Source organism: Hippocampus bargibanti, linkage group LG12 (assembly GCF_051943395.1).
Source record: "Hippocampus bargibanti isolate YZ-2025 linkage group LG12, ASM5194339v1, whole genome shotgun sequence".
In the NCBI taxonomy this organism is placed as follows: domain Eukaryota; kingdom Metazoa; phylum Chordata; class Actinopteri; order Syngnathiformes; family Syngnathidae; genus Hippocampus; species Hippocampus bargibanti.
The window spans coordinates 13,519,796-13,542,255 of record NC_142745.1 but is presented as its reverse complement, the minus strand read 5'-3'; the positions used below and the strand labels follow the sequence as shown (position 1 = coordinate 13,542,255).

The following is a 22,460-nucleotide window of genomic DNA, read 5'->3' as shown; positions in this document are numbered from 1 at the left end:
GTACCTGTCGTGGGGCTCTTCCGAAGGAACGAATTATACTGGGGCTCCAATTCAGTAATATTTCCAGGCGCCTCTGCCCTCACCCTGGTGACAAGGTCATTTCTATCCAGTGGCTGCTTGGGCTCATCAGTCTCTGCTGTGGCCTGCACCAGAAGCGGAAGGCCGGGGGGGAGCATGACGCGCAAAGCCGTGATGGGGTTGGGGGTCAGGGTGACGGGAACGACCGCCAAAGTCGCCATGGGAGCCAAGTCGGCAGCAAGAGGCACCTCCGGCCTGATGTCAGAGGGCAAGGTTTCCGAAGAGGTCTCTTGGAAAGCCAGAGAAGAAGCCAGCAGATCTGCACCGGATGGTGATGCCGAAGGAGTCTCTGGGGCAGGCGTGTCAACATCGGTGTCAGTGTCTGTGACACCATTCACAGCCTTGCAATTGGACATTGGAGAGACAGCCAGAGACAGAGAGGGGCCATTTGAGGGAGGCTTCTCAGCAACGGGAACATAAGGTGCCATTGAAGAATGTTTATGGTCCCCGCCAGAGTAAAAAGAAGCAGTCGAGGGTGGCCGGTCAATAGCGTCGACAGGTGTAGGCGAGAGGGCCCCGAGGTTGGGCTGCGAGGCGGAGAAGGCAAGCTCTGGTTCAACAGTGGAAGAGGGTTCTGATGGAGAGCTGGCTTCCAGTGTCTCCGTGGGAGCTTCCAGCTGCAGGAGCCCAGGTGAGGAAGACTTTTGGACTAATGGCTCCAATTTTGGTGTCTTATCTGAAAGCAGAGGAAAATGTTTTATATTAACACAAATTACGGATAAGGGGGAAAAAAACAGAACAATTCACATGTTACCGATTATGCTTTTAGAACAGCGCCACGGTGGCTGGTGGACTAGTTTTCGTCACCACCTTTCTTTGAGTGCAGATGTGGTTTGTTATCGAGTGGAGTACTTTTGCTGTTATGGGACCGAAAAAGACCCCGCCACAGGCTAGTGTTAAGCCGAAGAGGACACAAAAGAAAATTATGGTCAAGCAGAAGGAGATCATCGAAAAACACGAACGAGGTGTGCGTTCGTGTGACGTAGCGTCCCAGTACGCTAAATCGACCATTGCTACGTGTTGCTAAAGGGGTTTCTGTGTTGTCTAAGCAATGGTCTCAGGCAATAGAAGAGGTTGAAAAACTTGATTGAAACTTGAAAACTGTTGATTTGGATTAACTAAAAGCAGCTAGCAGGGACAGTGTGAGTGAGGGTATTATCGCAGAGAAAGCACGCCAACTTCACTCGGATATCATCAAGAGGCAACTACATCAACGACCATCAACAAGGTCAATAAAACGGCTTTATTATACAGTACAGTTTATTTCTTTAATTACAAGAGAATAACACATTTATTATACATAAAATAAGGTATCTTTTGTGTAGCTTTAAGGCTCATTTAGTAGAAATGTATGTTTTATGGGGACCTGTGAACGGATTATTCTCATTTTTAATGCATTCTTATGGGAAATAAATGTTCGGCAGACGAACCTTTCGCCTTTTGCCAATTTCTCCATTGTGGGACGAATAAAGGTTTTCTGATTCTGATTACACACACTTTCTGGGAACCAATCAAGTTCAAGAGCTAAGGTATCCCTGTATATAAAACATTTTATTCTGAAATTTCATCGCAAAGCCTTATTTGCCCAATATCTTGTACGTAAAGTTTTTATATTTCCAAAGGCAACACAACTGCTTTCTATGCTGAATAAATAGGTGATAGTTTCTCCCAGAAGTTTTGAGTCCCACCTAGGAGTGGTTTGGCATCTGGGGTCTCAGTTCTTATTGCTTGCTGTGACTGCTGCGGGGTCGACGACGGTTCCGGTGCAAAGTCTCCAGAAGCGGCATGCTGAGGCTGGGGAGACTGCGAGGGCAATTGCAGCTCCGGAGTCTGCCTGGTGCTCAGCGGCTGCTGCGGTTTGAGGTTAAAAAAAAGTGAGGATAATAATGATGCAAGAAAGTAACAGACAACACAAAACACACCACATAATTGAGCAGAAAAAAATTAATTAAACACAAATGGGGTGTGGTTGTCATGAGACTTAATGAAAGAAAATACAGGATTACGTTTGATGTGAGGGCAGTTTCAGTCACTCAACATTCATGGACACACAAGGAGAACAAAAGACCCCAAAAAAGACATACTACCCTGAGCCGATGGAGCCCTACCTGAGGGGGCGTTGGAGTGGAGGAAGCAGGCTGGACAGGGGGCGTTGAGTTCCTGCTCCCCGATCCCCCCGCCATGATCTCCTCGGTGATGTCCCTTCCACCCTGATTGGGGTCGCGGATACGAATCTGGGAGGACAATGTCACACAAAAAAAACACACTTCACTAAAGCGCACCTGTCCAACAACAGCGACTGAGGGGTCCTCTTAGCATACATTAGCAAAAGCACAATGGCATTCATCTAGGCATCTTCTTAATTAAGATTAGATAAGATATTATAATATTATATATCAATATTATAAAAACAAGATATTTTTGACTGTTGACTGTTAGCTGACTAGCTGTTGGCTGTCTAGCTGGCTGGCTGTTGACAATCTGGCTATCTATTAGCTATTAATTAGCTATCCATTAGCTAGATAGCTAGCTTTCTTTCTATCTATTTGAGTTACTTCCGGGTTGAGTGAACGCTGGCGCGTGTGGCTGCCGCTGCTCATCCACAGAAAAACTTATGCTGTGACCTTGAGAGTTTTGAAAGGCGCTTAGAAATTAAATGTATTATTATTATTATTATTATAAATATGTTGCGTCGCATGTGACCTTGCGTCGTCGAACCCTTGAGACTGACTCACTGAACCCCTGGATTCGATCGAACCCAGATTAAGAACCACTGAGCTAGATATTATCACTTCCACAATTGCGAAGAAATTAAAATGTCCCATTACTGGTGAACTAATCTAATGGCATTGGTTACTGCCTAGTGCCCACAGGTATCACAGTGATCGCCCCTGCAGTATTACCTCAGTAGACTTGAGACCCCACATGCCAGAATTGTCATGAAGCGAAGACTCGCTTTACTAAAACTGCAGGGGTGAAACACTGTTGAATGAACTCCTAAGGTACTCACTGTTTTCTTCTCGCGCTTGGCTGGTGGAGGTTGCTGTGGTGTAGGCACTATGATGGGCGGCGAGGCCGAATACACGGTCTGCCCTGGGTAGTAGGGGGGGCCGGCTGTGGGTACGGGGGCTGGGATAGAAGGTGACACGGGTGGATGGTACCTGAGGGGATCTTAGAGGGGGAAAAATGAAATGGTCACAATTGACATTGTTTGGAAGGTAAGCCTTTGTGTTGAATTTGAAAAGAACTCACGATAGGGGGATGGGTACTCCCCTGGTCCTGGACCAGGATAGAAGGTGCCTGACCCCGGGGGCTGGACAGAATATTGGTGGGGAGGTGCTACATAGGCAGTGCTGTGACGATACTACGAAAAAGGCAAAGACAATTGTCAGGACAAGACGAGTATCAAAGTTTGTTTCATACCACCAGACAATTAAACTGATATTTTATGGTCAACAGCCTCATTGCTTAAGCTTTCGTTCTACTTTTAGGCCCTTCCATTCGTGAAAAAAAATAAAATAAGCATGCTGACTTTATATACAAGAGGCAACGTCAAAACATTTGTCAGTCTGACTGCAGAAACAATGTACAGCAAAAAGAACAGGTTCTAACCAACATTTCTACTAAAGTACAACCCTGGACATTCTTGCCTCAGAGGAGATGAATGGCATTTCCCCACAAGTGCTGATAGAAAAATATCAGCTTGGAACATGACCCCCCTCCCCCCAACCACCACCATGTAAAGTTACCATGACAGTTTTGAAAGGCGCTTATAAATGAAATGTATTATTATTATCATTATTATAATTATGTAAATGCTCACCCTTAGGGGGAGGCAGGACAGAAGAGCCAAGAGGGAAGAAGGGAGGGGCTTGTTGCAAGAACTTTTAGAAAGACGGACAGGATGTGACATCATGTAAAGCTGGAGAGAATGTGTCATGATGACAGGAAGTCCGAGAAAATAAAACAATGCGAAAGGAAATAGAAAAGTTTAAAATGTGTTTGTATAGAAAATTGGTCGCACATATAGATTATATTTGTAAAACCTTTTTCATTCATTGAAGGTACGCCTTATACATATGGAAAAAAATCTAAATGCACCATTCATTGGGGGTGCGCATTATACTCCGGTCCGGTAGCGCATGTTACACACAGTCACTTCACCTCACCGGTGGGATGTAGTACTGCGCAGCCTGCGGCGACGGGAAAGGCATAGGTGCCATGGTCATCATGATCGCTTGATTAGTAGGGTAGACGGCCGCCGTGGGAGCCTGAGAGCCAGGCCGTATGGTAGGGGTGGTCGTGGAGATGGTGGGCCTTGCAGTCTGCATTTGAGTCCTCTGGAAAAACTGTTTAGGAAAAGCAACAGAGAGAAAGAGAGCGAGAAAAGATAAGGCGACGGGTGTTTATATACATCAGAGGCATTGGTCTATATTTGTAATACAAATGTCTACCATTAACGTTCTATACTGCTTATAATTTGACATCCCTGTGTGTCATGTTTGTCAAATAGAGCTGTTTAAAATACGATGCGGGGGAAGGAAGAATGACACTCCAGAGCGCTAATCTAAGACATCGATGGAAAGGTTTCTTCAGCCGTCATCTGTACTTCTTTGAAGATGTCGGACGTTTTGCTTCTTATCCGAGAGACTTTGTCAGCGAACTAAAAACCCTTCACTAAATCGCCATGGTGGTGTGAGGTTTAATTTGGATCGTGCTTACAACATACTTCTGAGATCATTACCACATAGGCTTAGTTATGCTGATGAGGTGATACCAGAGCAAATGGGGCAATCAGGCCAGTCGTAGACCATAATCAGTCAATAAAAGTAATCAGCATAGCCTCAGGAAATGGTCCTCTGCTCCCCTTAACCTTAGAGCAGGGACCTATCATATCTATATAGGGCCAGAGCTACCAGCAAAAAAATTAGTTCAATGACGAAGTCTCTTGGATAAGGAGCAAAATGTCTGACCCCTTCAAAGAAGTACAGATGACGGCCGAAGAAACCTTTTCATTGATGGACCACTCCTGTCCGACTGAGAGCTTACACAGACGTAAACTAAGACACAACTTTCTCAAGTGCCAGATGAAAATGTTCTACTTGAGTCTTTTGGGTGGTAATGTGCATTATAAAATGGCTAAAAACTGCTTCATCTACCATCTTCTGGATCACTGTCTCACCTCACCTGAATGCAAGTGGACTATAGTTATGACAAAATTCCATTTCAACAACTATATAGTTATTTGGATCTGCGCCAAGATCTAACCACCATATTTCTTTCATTAAGAAGCTGCGAGTTTTCCACTGGATTCACGAATTAGCACAATAAACTCAACAACCTAAAAGGATAAACAGCCCCAAAGCCATGAATAACACTTAACAATTGTCGTTTAAAGACACTCCGTTTGCTGTTCCTATTGTGACATCACACAAAGCTGTGAAGCCGCCAAAAAAGTGGCGCTGCAGTCTTGTTTATTGTCATTAGATCGATCTAACCCCTGGTATGATGCCCAGTACTAATTTGCCCTTATTTCAAGCCTTGCTCTTGAACAATAAAACAATAACAAAAAGGGGGAAAAAAGTCATAAAAGCTTCGACTTCATTACAAACATTGCGCAGTACTTTTATTGCATGCAGTTGTAAAACGTCTGCAAGTGGCCTTCTTGTTTCGTTTATGGTTTATGAATGGGCTGGACTGATCGCTGCAAAAAAAGAAGCCGGCGAAGGGCAGGACTGCAATCGTTTCTCAGATTGAATTGATGATGACATGGATGATCAATTCCTGGGAAAAATATTCATCCATGGAGAATATCTTGCGATTGAACTAGAAAATGTCTCTTTCCTTCTCCTAAAAATGATCACAAAAGTCTGTTCTCCTGATATTACATAATGGAGGCATATTTTTGGGGGGAGGGCGGTATTTTTTTCCCCCACGGTGATGATATTTTTTTAGGGGGGGGGGGGGGTATAATGATGTGCACAAAATGTCAGTTAATTTGTCAGCATAACAGTTTCAAATGCTGTGCCTTTACCTATTTCAAAATATTTTTTTTTTACTTCAAGATGGCGCCGCAAGAGTGGCTGCCGTTTTCAGCAGCTCCAGTGTTTTGTTTTTCTACTTCTTTCTTTCCTTTCCTTTCACAACTTTTGCTGTGAAATGTCTCCAAAATTTCTCCACTCCGAGACGAATAAAGGTACATCCAATCCAATCGAAATAAAAACAGATTTTTGATTGCAATTATTGTAGGAAATCACCAGGAATCTGTCGGTCACTGACATCAGTGTGGAAATGTTATCATAACATATGTAGGTTTATTTCTTAAAGGACAACCGACATCACTTTTTTGTTTCCTAACTGACAACAGAAAAACGTTTTATAGCATCTAAAATACCCAAAACACGCAATATGATATTTTTAGTCAAATGCAAAACACCAATAAAAATGACTTAAAGTATGCTGAAACTGCAAAAAATGGAAACCGGAAGTGGCCAGTTTACGAAGGTCCCACCCCCTTGTTCGTGATCATGAATATAATTCAAATAGTTCTGAAGAGGAAAGCATACATGTTGGCAATCGATTAAAAAATTTTTTTCCATGTCATTTTGAGGCATCTGGGGCATTTACTTGTGTAAAACGTGCATTTCAAAATGTAGGGATAGTGGAATTATTGAAATAATTTAATAATTTGGTGAAAAAACTGCTAATTTGAGGGCAATTTGCAAAAGACAGCATTTTTTCAAAGAAGGCTTGATCAAGTAGTGTTTGCAATGCTCACCATTTTGACGTTTGAATGACATTAAACACTAGAGAAATTAGCTACTTGTCATGTTTCTCCATTACTTTACATCCTTTTGTTATTTCTTTAATTCCATGAATAACCAAAACAAATAGATGAATTGAGGAAGGTGAGAGTACAAAAATACTGAAATTGACTTTCTGAATCAATTTCAATGACTTTTCTTATAAACTGCTCAGTTAAACATCTGGGAAGCAGTAAAACGATTAAAATAAATCCCCAGAGTGTGCATCCATGAAGCATGGGCAAGTTCTCTAGACGAGGACGGTGTTACTACTCATCGAGGAGGAAAATGCTGCTAAAACATGCCTTGTTAATGCCACATGCTTTTTGTACAAGTGTGCAAGCTGGTTGGGAGATGAGTCAGACACAACAGCAAATGATGAATGGACACAAGTCAAAGTGTTTGTTCTACGATAGGGGTGGGGAACCTACAGCCAGTGGGCAAAATACAGCTCACAAATGTTCAGCATGACTTATCATAAAACATGAGTTGATGTTGATATCAGGATTTGTCGCAAAATTAACTGTGGTACTCTAAATATTGGAGACCAAGGTTCCCCACCCCTGCTCTCTATAAATACAAAAAGACGACGCCGGAGGTCTGTGATGTGAATTGTAAGGAATGGACGGGAGAGTCTGATGGGATGACCCTCATCCACCTCATCATGCCATGCAGGTTCTGCTGGTGCAAACGTGTTACCTGGATGGGCCTGAAACCTCCCTTGAGAGCAGGAAAGAGACAAAAGCCAATTGCACTGGTGAGACTGCAGACACAGATGCACACACGCACAGGAAAGACGCAAATGCCTCCACTGTGAGACTAATAGTTTTTTTTATGTCGGAATGCTAATCACTGGTCTTGTGGGCCAAGAAGGGTCCCAGGACAGATCCTTGGGGTACACCAGCCTACAACCGTGATCATTTCATGATGCTTTTTTTGCTTGTTTGTTTATGAGCATACACACAAATACATTCGCCCACAAGTATGAATAGAAACGAAAAAGAAACACAAATAACATAAAATAAACAACACCAAGTGAATGAATTTGCTCATGGCTACACACGGCGTGTCTTACTCAGAGCACAATGGACATTTCTCCATTGGGATAAAAAGCCTCGCTGTTTGGCTTCATCTGTTTTCCGACTGCGCTTCCGTGGTGGTGGCACAACAGAGCGTAGCGTCAGTTAGTGACAGCCAGTGCATGCACTGTGTGTGTGTGTGCGTACGTGTGGACTAATGACACTAAATGACCCACACTCATTGACCTCAAAGGACTTACCAGAAAAATATAAAAACAAACAGAAAATAAAATGTAAAACGCTTGAAATCATAGTCCAAAATAGTTTTGCATCTGGAGTGGGCAGTGAGTGTGAAGGGCGTGATGACTCAGCAAACCACAAAGCAGGCCATTTCTAATTGGATATGCGAGCATCCTCAAGGTGACAATAACATTGATTACACGGCCAGGCATGAACTCATTTTGTACAGCATTTTTTCACAATCTAGTGACATTGGATCACAAGAGTCGAATCTAAGGATCACGTATAAAACCATTTTGAAATGACCATCTCAAAGTCAACTAAAGTTTGACTGTGTCATCAGTTCAACAGTACATAGAAAAAAAACTTTAAAATCAACATTTTGAGGTCATAGTCGCAGTATGTACCTGATGGTGAGTTTGTCGCGGGCCTGTCGCAAACTGATTGGATGGAGATTTGAGGCAGTGGTGGCAAAGCAGGCAGAAAGAAAGAGACACAAAAGAGACAGAGATGAGTGGTGTGGAGCAGACGGTAAATGGCAATCAAACTGCAGGAGTGCATGATGGATCAACTTTGTCTTAATTAACTGACTAACCAGGGCTTGAACTCATTGAGAACATTACACCACACGAGGTAAAGGGTGGGGTGGTGATTGTGGGGGGGGGGGGGGTCTTGCTCGATTTATGACAGGGATCAATTTCTACAGCAATAACAGTACCCGAATGTGTACTAAGGAATGCGCTTCAGTCCATCGCTAACGTATGCTAACAAAGTCATGAAAGATAAATTTCAATGCCATATATAAGGCAAAGCAGGGCAACTTTATTCGTATTGCACATTTCTTTCTGCAAGTAAAATGAAGGTATTTCACAGAAGCAACCAGGAAAATATACTTTCAGTCCATAAATAAAGCAATCAAATAAAAAGAATGCAATTATGGAAGCGCAGAGGGGAAAAGCATGACAGCGAGCTCCTGTACTCTCCATTTCATTATTATTTTCTGCTATGCAAAACTAGTTCATAACCCTGAAATATTGTAAACTAACCACTGTAGTAAAGGGTATTTCAGTTCCATGACACCGATCGTGCACATCTTTAGGTGTGTGAAAATGAAGAACAGTATCCATCCAGCCATCTTTCAGACTGCTTTATCCTCATTAAGGTCACGGTGGGGGTGCTGGAGCCTATCCCAGCCGTCTTCGGGCACTAGGCGGGGGACAACCTGAATTGGTTGCCAGCCAAACAGTCACTCTCACACTCACACTGAAGGACAATTTAGAGTGTTCAATCAGCCTGCCATGTATGGAATGTGGGAGGAAACCAGAGGACCCGGAGAAAACCCACGCGGGCCCGAGGAGAACATGCAAACGCCGGACCGGCTCTTGAACTCACAGCCTCTGCAGTGTGAAGCCGGCATGCTACCCACGCGACTACGGGGGCGCCCTCGCCCTGAATTACGGTATATAAAATGAAATTATAACTACTTTTGTGATTTTTTTTTAATTGATGGTTGAAAAGGTTCCTTAAGCCGTCATCTGTACTTCTTTGAAGGTGTCGGACATTTCGCTCCTCATCCAAGAAGCTTTGTCAGCAAACAAAAAGTTTGCTGGTAGCTCTAGCTCTATATGTATATCCTATCCCCCTAGATTTTAGTTAGCTGATGAAGCATCTCAGATGAGGAGCGAAACGACCGACACCTTCAAAAAAGTACAGATGACGGCTGAAGAAATCTTTTCAGCGATGGAGCACTCCTGTACGACTGAGAGCTTATACAGATGCTTAATTTAATGGTGTATCTTTAGATCGCATTTTTACAGAATCTACAAAATGACTTTATCCTGTTTTAAAATCACAATCAAAACATGGCCTGGGAGTACAAAAGTTTCCCGATCACTGGGCTTTACGAATCCTAAATCTCACAGTTACCAGTAGTGTGGGAGACACTCGGGGGCTGGGTGACACTCACCGGGCGACTCTGTGGCTGTGCATTCATTGGCTGTGTCTGAGGCGAATACACTAGAGCGGCGGAGCCAGCATTCTGTCCATGGTTGTATGGAGACTGTCAAGAAGAGGGGTATAACAACATGTAGAGGTCAGGTTGAAGTTAATTGAGGAGCACTTCATTGGCCCCGGTATTATGAACAACAGGACATCTTTCTATCAAGTCTTTCAGGTCGTATTTGCAAGTTGCTGTGTCAAATGTTTTAAAATTTGGGTTGACCTCTTGTGGTTATTAGTGGCACCAGGAAGGTCTGCAAGAGTCTTGTGTCGCATTATTGCTCAGCAGAGCCATGCGGAGGCCAGTTTATCTCCTTTACTCTGAGCTACCATCAGTATGGTTGTACCCATTTTAAGAGTGTGCTGGCTGAGTGTGCTATATTTAGAACACTAAGACCAGAGCTGCTCCCAGGACGCAGAGTGGGCGAACGACCTGCCAACACCAAAGATTTCTATCTGATTATTTTCCTGGGAATATGTGGCAGTAAGGTTCCTCAAATTAGCCTCACATGCGATTGAAATGGTATTTTGTTTGTCCATCACATTTGCATATAACCCCCCATAGAAGAAACATGCATTTAAACCAGTGCTTCTCAATTATTTTCTGTCAAGCACAACACCCCACAGGGAGAATAACCCCCCATCCCACCCGAGCAACTATAAATAGTATCATTTGCCCATAAAATGTAAGTAAAGTACACTTCTGAATCATCATTGTTAATGTATAAGACAAAAAAAATACATGTAGACTAACTTACAATAAAGAATAGCTTCATTAACTGTTAGGGAAAAGATTTAAACTGGATCTAAATTTAAAAAAATATCCGAAATTAAACTATGGACATTTTTGACTGACCATGTCAAACCAGAAAATTTAATTCCATAACATCAATAAATAATAATGCATTCAAACTGAAGACCAGAATTCGCTCGGGAGCACAATCTTTAAATAAATGTTAACTTGCAAAATAAAAATATATAAAACAATTGTTCTCAATTTTTATTTTTATTTTAATCAAAGATGCTCTGTGGATTAATGGCTACTTTGAACACATTTTGCAAGCTGCACAGCAACTCTCAATGCTCAATGTGTGTCTGGTACCTGTATTTTATACTATTGTAGTTTATTGAAGTAGTAGTTACAAAACTGGATGATTGTTGGCAATATTCTGCACATATTCTCAAAAAAAAAAAAGTTAATGTGATTTAGGTGTAATGTCTTTAAGTGACTCCTTAATTTATTTTCCTCCATTCTGTCCACTGTCAACATTTTAGACACAGCAAGCAAACCAGTCTTTCCTCATCTCCTATCATCGTCACAATCATATTTCCTTGTCGTAGCTGTTGAGAGACTTTGGTTTGTCTCTATCTGCCTGTCTTCCCATCCCTGTTAAATATTTTTTATGGTGTCGCTTGAGGTGTCTGTTTCACTTTATGTCTACACTTCAGAGTCCTCTATACTGTGTGCAAAGCGTGTATGCTATGTGCAAAAAAAAAAAAAGACTCACACCCTGACAATGTGAGCACCATTGTCCTCGAATGTAGTGGAGGTGCAACTGCACTTTATTCTGGGACACACACACACACACACATAATATGTTCCCCGGGGTCAAACGTGCCCCCCTTGACAGAGCCTCACACCCTCCTGGGGCCCGACGACTTGAGAAGTGCTGATGTAAACTAAGCCAGTAATGATATAATTTTTAAACCAAAAGCCATTTTTACTGACAAAAAAAGTTACACATTTGATTGATACGCTCGTGTCAAATTTGTCTGGAATTCTGCATACAATCTACAGTGATACCTCGGCTTACGAGCGCTTTAGCTCACGTCTGTGTAAGCTCTCAGTCGTACAGGAGTGGTCCATCGATGAAAATGTTTCTTCAGCCGTCATCTGTACTTCTCTGTGGTTAGGCTTCATCTGTACTCTTTTTCAAAGTACAGATGACGGCTGAAGAAACTTTTTCAGCTTTAGCTCATGAACATTAAATTCGCGACCATATAGTCTTGGCTAACAAACTAGTTTTCGGCGGACGAACCAAACCACACAGCGCCACGGTGGATGGCGGACTAGTTTTCGGCGGATGAACACCAAACGACAAGATCGAACAGCACCACAGTGGCTGGCGGACCAGTTTTCCACACCCACTTTCTTTGAGTGCAGACGTGGTTTGTTATCAAGTGGTGTACTTTTGCTATTATGGGACCGAAAAAGACCCCACCACAAGCTCGTGTTCAGCCGAAGAGGATACAAAAGAAAACTATGTTCGAGCAGGACATCATCGAAAACCACGAACGAGGTGTGCGTTTGTACGATTAGTGTTGCAGTACCTGTATGCTAAGTCGACCATTGCTATGCGTGGCTAACGGTGTTTCTGTGTTGTCTAAGCAACGGTCTCAGGCACTCGGATATCATCAAGAGGCAACTACATCAACGCCCATCACAAAGGTAAATAAAACGAATTTTATATAGTACAGTTTATTTCTTTAATTATTATCCAATAGCACATTTATTATGCATAAAATAGGGTATATTTTGTGTAGTTTAAGGCTTATTTAGTAGAAAACTATGTTTTATGGGGACCTGGGAACAAATGGTTTCCCATAAGAAACCATTAAAAATTTTTCACCTTACACACACTTTCTGGGAAGCAATTAAGTTCGTGAGTCGAGGTATCACTGTACACTGACGTTGTGTGAACAAGAAGAATATTCCTATTCAAATGGAAGTGAATGAGGCCCAATACAATGAAAGTATTAAAAAATATAGAGGGAATTTTGCATTCATTTATAAATGGCTAATTTACCTACCCGTTATTTTACCTTAGCATCGATTTATGTTATAAGAATAGATAGATACATGCAACTAGTTCTTGTCATATTTTCATTTCCAACATGCACATTTTAAGAACAAAACAAAGACATACTTTACACACCAGCAGACATCGCAGAAATTGCAAACATGAGTACGTAGAGGATGAAGGTAGCAAATATCACAAAAAAAACTCACCCCTCCACCCGTCTCCCAGCCCTTAGGAGTGCGATACGTGGGAGCCGTGGATATGGATACCTGAGAGAGCGCCGGCGAGTGGGCATGACCGGGCGGAGTGCCTGCCAAGCTTGGGTGTCCCTTAGTGATGTCGTGAGGAGTAAAAGGGGGACCAGCGTGTCTGGGGAGCTGGAGGACGGGAAAAAAGGGCATTTAAAATCCATTCAGTGATGCTCGTAAGATACACGGAATATGCAAATGCTGTTAGGGGTGTGACACTGACACTTCTCCCACTGTGCTGTGTTGAAAGCGATTAGCAGTTGGACGCTATTGTTGGAGTTAACATTTAAAGGCTGGATTCACACCGTTTGCGCTGACCGGTGCGCTAAAATTCGGGGCTACTAGCTGACTTTGAAGGGACAGCAAGTAAAGTTTTATTAACATAAAAAGGTGGCCTATTTTCTATCTTAAAAATAAAATAAAACATACAGAGTAATTAGTTTTTTCAGATGCCAGACTGATAGGGTGCGCAATCTGTAGTTCACTTAAAGGACAATCGACATCACTTTTTTGTTTCCTAACTGACATCCGAAAAACGTTTTATAGCATCTAAAATACCCAAAACACGCAGTATGATATTTTTATTCAAATGCGAAACACCAATAAAAATGACTTAAAGTGTCCAAAATCTGCAAAACAATTGAGCTGCGAATTGGGCATTTTCAGAAAGTCCCGCCCCCAGTTCGTGACATCACGCCAAGACTGGAGACACATTGCTGGAGAATCAAAACAATAGCTTTAGATTCGTAGAATATGCTTTCTTGTTACACATCCAGTTATGAATATGATTCAAAGAGTTCTGAAGAGAAAAGCATACATGTTTGCAATCGATTAAAGAATTTATTCCGTGCCATTTTGAGGCAACATTGGGGGGTATTGGATCACCAAAAAAGAGGCAGAAAATGGCAACCGAGCTCCTGTGAGGAATTAATCATCATTAATCAAATTCCTTATATGGAGCTTGGTCCCCCTCTTCTGGCTCTTTTTGGTGCAACATGACGTTTTCAGACCAAACAAGTACAGCAAAATGCATTGACGTGATGGAAGGACTGCTACAATGTGTCCTTTTTATTCGGTCAGGGGCGTTCCTTCAGTGACGTCACGTATGGACTCGTCACCAACTCAAAAACAAGACTTCCGGAATATTCAGCGCGAGTCTTAAAACGTAAAATATAGCTATATGCGGTGGAATCTTTTTAAAATACGCTCAGTAGAAGTCATTTGAAGCCATTTTACAAACTATGGACACAACTTGTACGGGGACATCGGTTGTCCTTTAAAACATGTAACAACTACTAGCTGATCCCGATTGACTGCTTGGGTGCTCCTGCCCAAAGATTTCCCTTGGCATGTTTGTGGTATTCGACATTATAGCTTAACATTATTCAGAAAAGATAATAAGATCATTTAGTCAAAGATTCCGCTGTTTAAAAGTACATGGCTAAATCAATTTTATTTTTTTCTCCTGTATGGAGTTTGCAATTACAGTTAATTCCTAAATTGTATGGGTCTGGAGTTATATGAGCTTGAAATGAGGGTGGCTGTCCAAAATCAATGATATATAAATATATTGAATTGTTGAGAGCTGGAACAGTTGAATCTGGAACAAAGCGCTAACATTGAAAAAAAAAACCACATGCTGCCTCTTGTGGCGTGGAAAAATATTTCCAGAAGTCTGGCCAGCGCTTTATTCTCGCCCAAGGAAGAAAAAAAAAAAAACAAAACCCAAACTAAATCAGGAATGGCACTCCACGTCATATGTTCAATTCCTGAATACATTTGTGAATGACAGTGAATGAGTTAAATCCAGAATTTTGAGAATAAAGTCAAAATATTCACTGTAGAGTGCGAAGTCTGAGAATAAAGTCAAAGTTCTGGAATTAAAAACTCATTCACTGCCAACCGTGCAAAAAACATTATCCACTCCATTGCCAAGGTTTTTTGTCATTGTCACTTGAATTCCAGGACCCACAGAATATTGAGTTTTAGGACGATATCAACATTCAATGCAGCGTAAGAAACCTTAGACTCTCTTCTTTCATCAGAAAATAAGGAGTTAATTCCTAAATTATATGGGTCTGGAGTTTTATGAGTTTGAAATGAGGGTGGCGCTCCAAATTACAATAAAATACACACATATTGCTATGTATAAAGCTTTAACAACAGTTGAAGCTGGAACAAAGTGCTAACATGAACTTTTTCTTTTCCTTTCAGCTTTTCCCTTCAAGGGGTCGCCACAGCAAATCAGTGGGCTCCATCAGTTGCCTTCATCTTTAGAGGTTTGATCCGCATTGTTTGTTTTGGCCAAGCTTTTACGTCGGATGCCCTTCCTGACACAACCCTCTGTATTTATCCGGGCTTGCGACCGGCACAAGAAGACATATGTCCTTTTGTGGCTACAGAACAAGCAACTCGCTCAGTAAAAGGCTCCAAAACACAAAATGGTGATCGGCACAGCAACATGGACAAAAAAGGGAAATGCTGCCCCGATGTGGAAAGGAAAAACATTGCCATAGGTCTGGCCAGCGCTTTATTTTCACTCAAGCAAGAAACTAATTCGGGAATGGCGCTCTATGTCATATTTGCAATTCCTGAATACATTCGTGAATTGCAGTGAATGAGTTAAATCAAGAATTCTGAGAATAAAGTCAGAATTCTGAGATTAAGGTGAGAATCTGACCAAACTCGTATTTTTTTCCTCGCTGACCCTGATCCTCCTCTGTGTACATTTAACATAAAATAACAAAAAAAATACATTTATTCTCTTCCTTCTGTGTTGTCACTGTCCACCGTTGATGCTTGTTGGGTCATTTATGTGCAAAGTATTAATCTAAAATTATCATTATCAGAAATAGGCACTCAAATGCGCAGTGTAAATCCATCCCAATCATCTGATTACAGCAGCCTGTCGTGTGAAGGTGCACACTGGGTCATTTGGAAATAATGGTGAGCCAGGAAAGGTGTGACTTGCAGCAGCTGGCACCATTCTCACTATTCACGCACCGCAGAATGGAAGCAGACACTGCAGCAGGGCAACAAGAAGCCGGCGCGTTTCAGTAAGACAACTCTTTCCTCTCAAAAGGGCCTTTTTCTTTTCGACAACTATGACATCCAGCTCATCTGGGAGCACTGTGATGCGGTTGCAGTGGCCATGGTTTTGTGCACGTCTCTCCAGCTCTTTTGTGTGGCACACTTCCCTCATGACCCACGATATAGCAGCTCATCTCGCTGATGTTGCCAAGGGGGAGGAGCCTGCTATGCTTGGGCGACTCATTGGTGCGGCAGACATATGGAGTGATGGTGTGGGGGAGGGGAAGCTGATAGGAAATGTAACATAAGGGGACTGTTCGCTCTTCTCCCGCTGAACACTTCACGTTACAGGCTGTACTTGATGAGCATTAATAGTAATGATAAAATATTCTCTGCAAACTGATCAGTACGTTATTAGCTAAAAGCACATTTGTGTGTGCGTGTGGTACTCACGCTGTAGACGGCAGCAACTCCAGGCTGCGTGGAGAAGATTCTGTCATCCAGTGAGTGTGGAACCCGAGGAATTCTGCAGAGGTGCATTATAAGGAAAACCACCATCATGACACATTGTTTTGGATTGGATGTACCTTTATTCTTCTCTCAGCGGATAAATTTACATTTCACAGCAGCAACGTTATGAAAGGAACAGGAAAGGAATTGTTGAACTTTTCGTATTATTTATTTCAAAAAATGCAAGTGAGGAAGTTTAAAATGTTCGCAGATCAAGTTACACGAGGACTTTCGGTACACAAACTGTTTTCTATCCATCCGTCCATTTTGCAGACCGCTTCACCTATTTGTTATTTTGACTTCAAGATGGCTGCTTTGACAGCAGCTAGTGTGTGTTATTTTTCTACTTCTTTTCCTTCCCTCATTTTGCTGCTGTGAAATGTAAATTTCTCCACTGTGAAACTTATAAAGGCTAATTTAAACGAATCTATTTCTAATGTCATTAAAATCTTGCTGTTGTATTATAAAGAAAACCTTAAATACACTTACTAATTTATCCAGCAGAACCGTTAAAAGTTGAGCTTATTAAGACCCGTATTTAAAAATTCAGCACTGAGTCCAGTTAAGCACCATATCATATCATGTAACCTCAACTTTGAAATAGATGAAAAACCTTGACATTGACTAAAACAACAATGAGACAGATGGCAAAGAGAATGTGCCTGTACAAGAATGGTTTTAGAGTTGAATGCGAGCATCCCAAAAACAACAAAGAATCTATCGATCAAGGCTGCAAATGACCAGTCCTCACTTTTATCAAAATACAAATAACAAAACAATCTAGCTTTATGAACACATCTTTACAAATAAAATATCTCACAATATAACTGAGAAAAACAACAAAGAATCAATCGACCATGGCTGCAAATAACCAGTTCGCACTTTGATCAAAATACAAATAACACCACAATCTCGCCGTATGAACACATCTTTAAAAATAAAATGTCTCTTCATATAATTGCGAAATCCCGTATGATCACCTCTCAATGACAGAGGCTCCCCGGAACCCTCAGAGTTGAAGTGGAGTCACAGGAAGTGAGAGGACGCATCCCAGCTGGTGCAAACACATTCCCTCCCCCCCTGCAGGTCCACTCCCCTCTCGCTGATTCTTTCTCCAAACACATACACACATTAAAGTGGCACCAACAAAGCTTTCACTGCACGCTGCAGCTGAGAACACTCTTTCACTGCAGTGCAAACAATAGTTGTAGCACAGTTGATTTTGGCCTCACAAACTAAAATCCGGGAACCGATCGTGATTGTGTGCTTCTAATATGGTCTGTGGAATGAAATATAAAAGAAAGTAATATTTTAAGCCTATATTGTTTTTATTTTATGATTAATAAATTATATATTGCTAATGAATAATTCCATCTGTCTAATTTATGGAGGAACTTTATAATGAGGTGTGGCTTGTACTTGAAAAACTTTTATATTTGGAAGGTGCGCCTTACAGTCGCCTTATATATGGAAAAAGTTTGAAAATACACCATTCATTGGGGTGCTCCTCATACTCCGGTGCGCCTTATACACTGGAAAATACAGCACCATTTTTTGTAAACAATAGTGACAGTCAGAACAATAACGAATGTTTATCCATGAGACCTATCTATCCAACAGTATCTCCAACATGGTCCAAAACCTCCAAATACAGTGCCAACGCGATTGTGCAAGTATGCTCGTAGAGTTTGAAAGCACAGAAAACATCTTGTTCTCATTTGGAGCATTTCCGGCACAACAGCAAACAAAAACAAAAAGTATTACAAATCTTTCAGAATGGATGACTGTACTACATCATCTGCTTCAAATCAAAGTCAAAGTCAGCTTTATTGTCAAATATGCTAATATGCATGACATACAGCACAGATGAAATTACTGTCCTCTCGGACCCAGTGTGCAAGGCACTTATAATGACTTTAACAAACATAATAAACACGAAAACGCCAATTTGCCGGGAGGGAGAGAGGGGAGCCGCTGTGTGTTCACGCGCCGCCATCAAATCAGCCTGTAAAGGAAATGGAATACACATACGTGTGTGTGTGTGTGTGTGTGTGTGTGTGTGTGTGTATATGTATATGTATATATATATATATATATATATATATATATATATATATATATATATATATATATATATATATATATATATATATATATATATATATATATATATATAAAAAAGTTGTCAGTCTCTCAGATGGGCCTGCAGTGGATTGAGGTGAATAGAAATGAAATAAGGAGGGGGGCTGTGGGAGCAAGAGCGGGTCTAAAGCAAGGCTGGGTAATATGGTCCTTTGTTGGCAGATGGTGGGAAGCACCACCTTGGACTCTCGCAATGAATGCTAAGCAGCAGCAACGTGGTTGTCAGTGCTTAAAACAGCATCAGACGAAAGTGCTCAGCGTTCCTCTGGCAACCAGGATCAGCAGCGTACGACACATGAACACATACCTACAGGCATAACACCATCTTGTCGTCCTGCAAGAGTTCACAACCTAGCAAGTGGGAATTGATGATGCCTTGCAGAGTCATCCGCCAGACGCACAATGAAGTCTACATGGTGCCAGAGATTAGGTAAAAGGTCCCCTTTTCGTTTGGATCAGGCTTGTGCAGAGAAAGAAAGGTCTTTCCACTGCCATTTTATCAGTAGAACCAAACTACCCAGTAATAACATTAACTTTATCTACATTAGGGGTGGTGAGTACACAGACTGAATGATTTTAGTATCCAACTGAATCAGAATTTGTCAGAGAAAGGAGCGTCAGCCAGAGCACCAATGCGTATGTGGAACTGTCGCGGCTTGGAATTGAAGCGGATTTACGCGGGACAGGAGAGGTGAGACATTCTGTTTTTGTCAATGGATGCTACAGCTTTGTGTTTGCTTTCAACGTTTAGCTTGTAGCAGATGTGCATATTTCACTTTGAAGTCCCTGATCCACTGGTGAAAATGACTTTTGATCATCTCCTCTTTCATCTAGAACTGCTTCATACAACAAAGTGGATGCAGAAAGTGCTTAAGATTGAATGACTGTGTGTTTTTTGTATTGTCATATTATTTGTTATTTATTTTTTTGGTTGTTGTTTTGACTTCAAGATGGCGCCACAAGAGTGGCTGCCTTTCCAGCATGTCTAGTATTTTGTTTTTCTCCTTCTTCATTTATTCTTACTTTCATCACTTTGCTGCTGTGAAATGTACATTTCTCAATTGAGAAAATAATAGAGGCTGATCCAATCCAAATATGTAATTGTATGTTAGTGTATTTTTAAAATTCCCTTTTCAACCCAATTTTTTGAAAATGTACTTACGCAAACATGTATTTCTATAAAAATGTTTGCTCAATATTTAACTCAAATAGACACTGAAGGATTCACGATAGGGCATGAAGTCCATATCATGGATTGAATTGAAAATTAGGGTTTCAACAGTAATGGTGAGAGGAAGTGTGAAAAAATCATAATGGGAACATTTCATGTTTATTACATATGGCATTATTTACAAGCAATGTGGGTGTCTTGCTTGTTTCATCTAGTCACAGATAAATTACTGAAAATGAATATGTATATCATCGAAAAAAAAAAACTGACACGCTGTCATTAATTCTGAACTGGGCATTGTGGACCAGCGGTGAAGATCAACCAACAACCTTCTTTGGTTTACAGGCTGACTGGGCAGAGATGGCGCTGGCCACCATCTCACACTTGACACCTTGTTAGAAGTGTAACTGGAGATGACATAAGTTCAGTGAGTCACCACACTCTAAAGTAGGCTAGCCTGTCCTTGGAGTGAACACCTCACAAAAACACCGGTGAGGGAAAATGGGCCAGCGGTGGCATGTAGTAATGACATTTGTTTGGCATTGCACCATGCTGTGGGTGTGAATGCTGAATACACAGCGAAGTCCTTTCGTAAGACAACTATTTAAAGGACAACCGACGTCTCCGGACAAGTTGTGTCCATAATTTGTAAAATGGCTTCAAATGACTTCTACTGAGCGTATTTACAAAGATTCCACCGCATATAGCTATATTTTACGTTTTAAGACTCGCGCTGAATATTCCGGAAGTCTTGTTTTTGAGTTGGTGACGAGTCCTCACTCTACGTCACTGAAGGAACACCCCTGACCGAAAAAAGGACACATTGTTGTAGTCCTTCCATCACGTCAATGCATTTTGCTGTACTTTGGTCTGAAAACGTCGTGTGGGACCAAAAAGAGGCAGAAGAGGGCGACAAAGCTCCATGTAAGGAATTAATCAGCCCATGGAAACGGGCTGATTAATTCCTTACACGGCTTTGTCGCCATGTTCTGCCTTTTTTGAGTGCGACATTTCCCACCCGATGCCTCAAAATGACACGGAAAAAACATCTTTAACCGATTGCAAACATGTATGCTTTCTTCTTCAGAACTACTTGAACCATATTCATAAGTGGATGAGTAACAAGAAAGCATATTGTCCGAATCTGAAGCCATTGTTTTGATTCTCGAGCAAGGCAAGACGCCTTGCCGTGACACCACGAACATGGGGGTGGGACCTTCTGAAACTCGCCACTTCCGGTCTCAAACTGAAGTACTTTTTAGACACTAAGTCATTTTTATTGGTGTTTTGCATTTGACTAAAAATATCATACTGCGTGTTTTGGGTAATTTAGATGCTATAAAACGTTTTTCTGATGTCATTTAGGAAACAAAAAAGTGACGTTGGTTGTCCTTTAAAGGTTTGGTAACATCTTCTGATAATTTGGCTGTGCTTAATATAGTGGTTCTTCAACTTAAAATGACCTGAAATAAGTTTGATTTTATTATTCTAAGATGTGCATATCTAATTTCACTCAATCAAAGCAATTATTCCTTCCAAACTTATCTTCGGGTCATTTAAAAGCTCAGATATGTTGCATTACGCATAATCTCTGTACTTTGAAATATGGAGTTTTCGGGAGACTCCAAACACAAGATTTGTTAATCCATTAATATTGCTATTTTCAATACTGTAGTTCATAGTGCCAAAGGCGTTTATAGCCCGACACCAGCGAGATGATTTCTATGTGTCACATATATCCAACATCACTGCATGAATTTCTAATGCTATTGCACTTGTGCAAAAATATCGAAATATTTGCGGCTTGGAAGAATATATCTTGAGTGAAGCATGTCTTGATAAATTGCTGTTTTTGCTAAATATATGTTGGCAAGTCTTTGGGAAAAAAACAACACCAGCGAGTGCTTGATTGCCTTTCATTGTCTCCTTTCTTGTTCTATGAAAAAACACATGAAAAGTATGAACAAAACTCACAAAAATTTGGTGGGAGAAAATTGTGACTAAATAGGTCGTCCGTTTTGCTAAGGTGGCTAAAGTGGTTCTACCATGTTGTTGTGAAAAGTATTGTAACCATCAACCGCGTTTTAGCATTATTTTCTGCAATAGGGTCATGAGTGAGGTGGATCCTAACCCACCAAACTTTAGGCTAGAGAAATGGTGGACAATCTGGACTGGTGGTGAACCAATCCCATGGACATAGACAAAAAAAAACCATTCAAAATGTGAAAATTACAGAAAATGTTATCACAGACTGGCAATGCACCAGACAGCAATTTAACAGCAATATGTCTGTGTAAGCTCTCAGGCGCTCTCAGTCGTCAGCGAACAGTTCGCTGACGAAGCCTCTTGGATAGGAGGCAAAACGTCCGACACCATCAAAAAGTACAGATGACGGCTGAAGAAACCTTCTCATCGATTTA

At 41.3% G+C, this 22,460-nt stretch overlaps 1 protein-coding gene across 8 annotated transcripts in view; it reads right to left on the bottom strand.

Annotated features, from left to right (window-relative positions):
• Positions 1 to 22,460, bottom strand: part of eif4g3a (eukaryotic translation initiation factor 4 gamma, 3a) — a 44,977-nt gene that overhangs the window by 20,835 nt on the left and 1,682 nt on the right. For 2 of the 8 annotated variants that reach the window (XM_089009426.1, XM_089009428.1), the window contains exons 2-12: positions 16,671 to 16,743; positions 13,149 to 13,316; positions 10,107 to 10,199; positions 8,548 to 8,580; positions 7,581 to 7,601; positions 4,248 to 4,427; positions 3,331 to 3,442; positions 3,089 to 3,249; positions 2,187 to 2,321; positions 1,767 to 1,929; positions 5 to 754 (exon numbers count right to left, since the gene is read on the bottom strand). In XM_089009426.1, coding sequence (XP_088865552.1) covers positions 5 to 754; positions 1,767 to 1,929; positions 2,187 to 2,321; positions 3,089 to 3,249; positions 3,331 to 3,442; positions 4,248 to 4,427; positions 7,581 to 7,601; positions 8,548 to 8,580; positions 10,107 to 10,199; positions 13,149 to 13,316; positions 16,671 to 16,743 — 1,889 coding nt within the window. The remainder of the gene's footprint in view (positions 1 to 4; positions 755 to 1,766; positions 1,930 to 2,186; positions 2,322 to 3,088; positions 3,250 to 3,330; positions 3,443 to 4,247; positions 4,428 to 7,580; positions 7,602 to 8,547; positions 8,581 to 10,106; positions 10,200 to 13,148; positions 13,317 to 16,670; positions 16,744 to 22,460) is intronic. The other 6 variants (XM_089009429.1, XM_089009430.1, XM_089009427.1 and 3 more) reach the window with 5 other exon arrangements.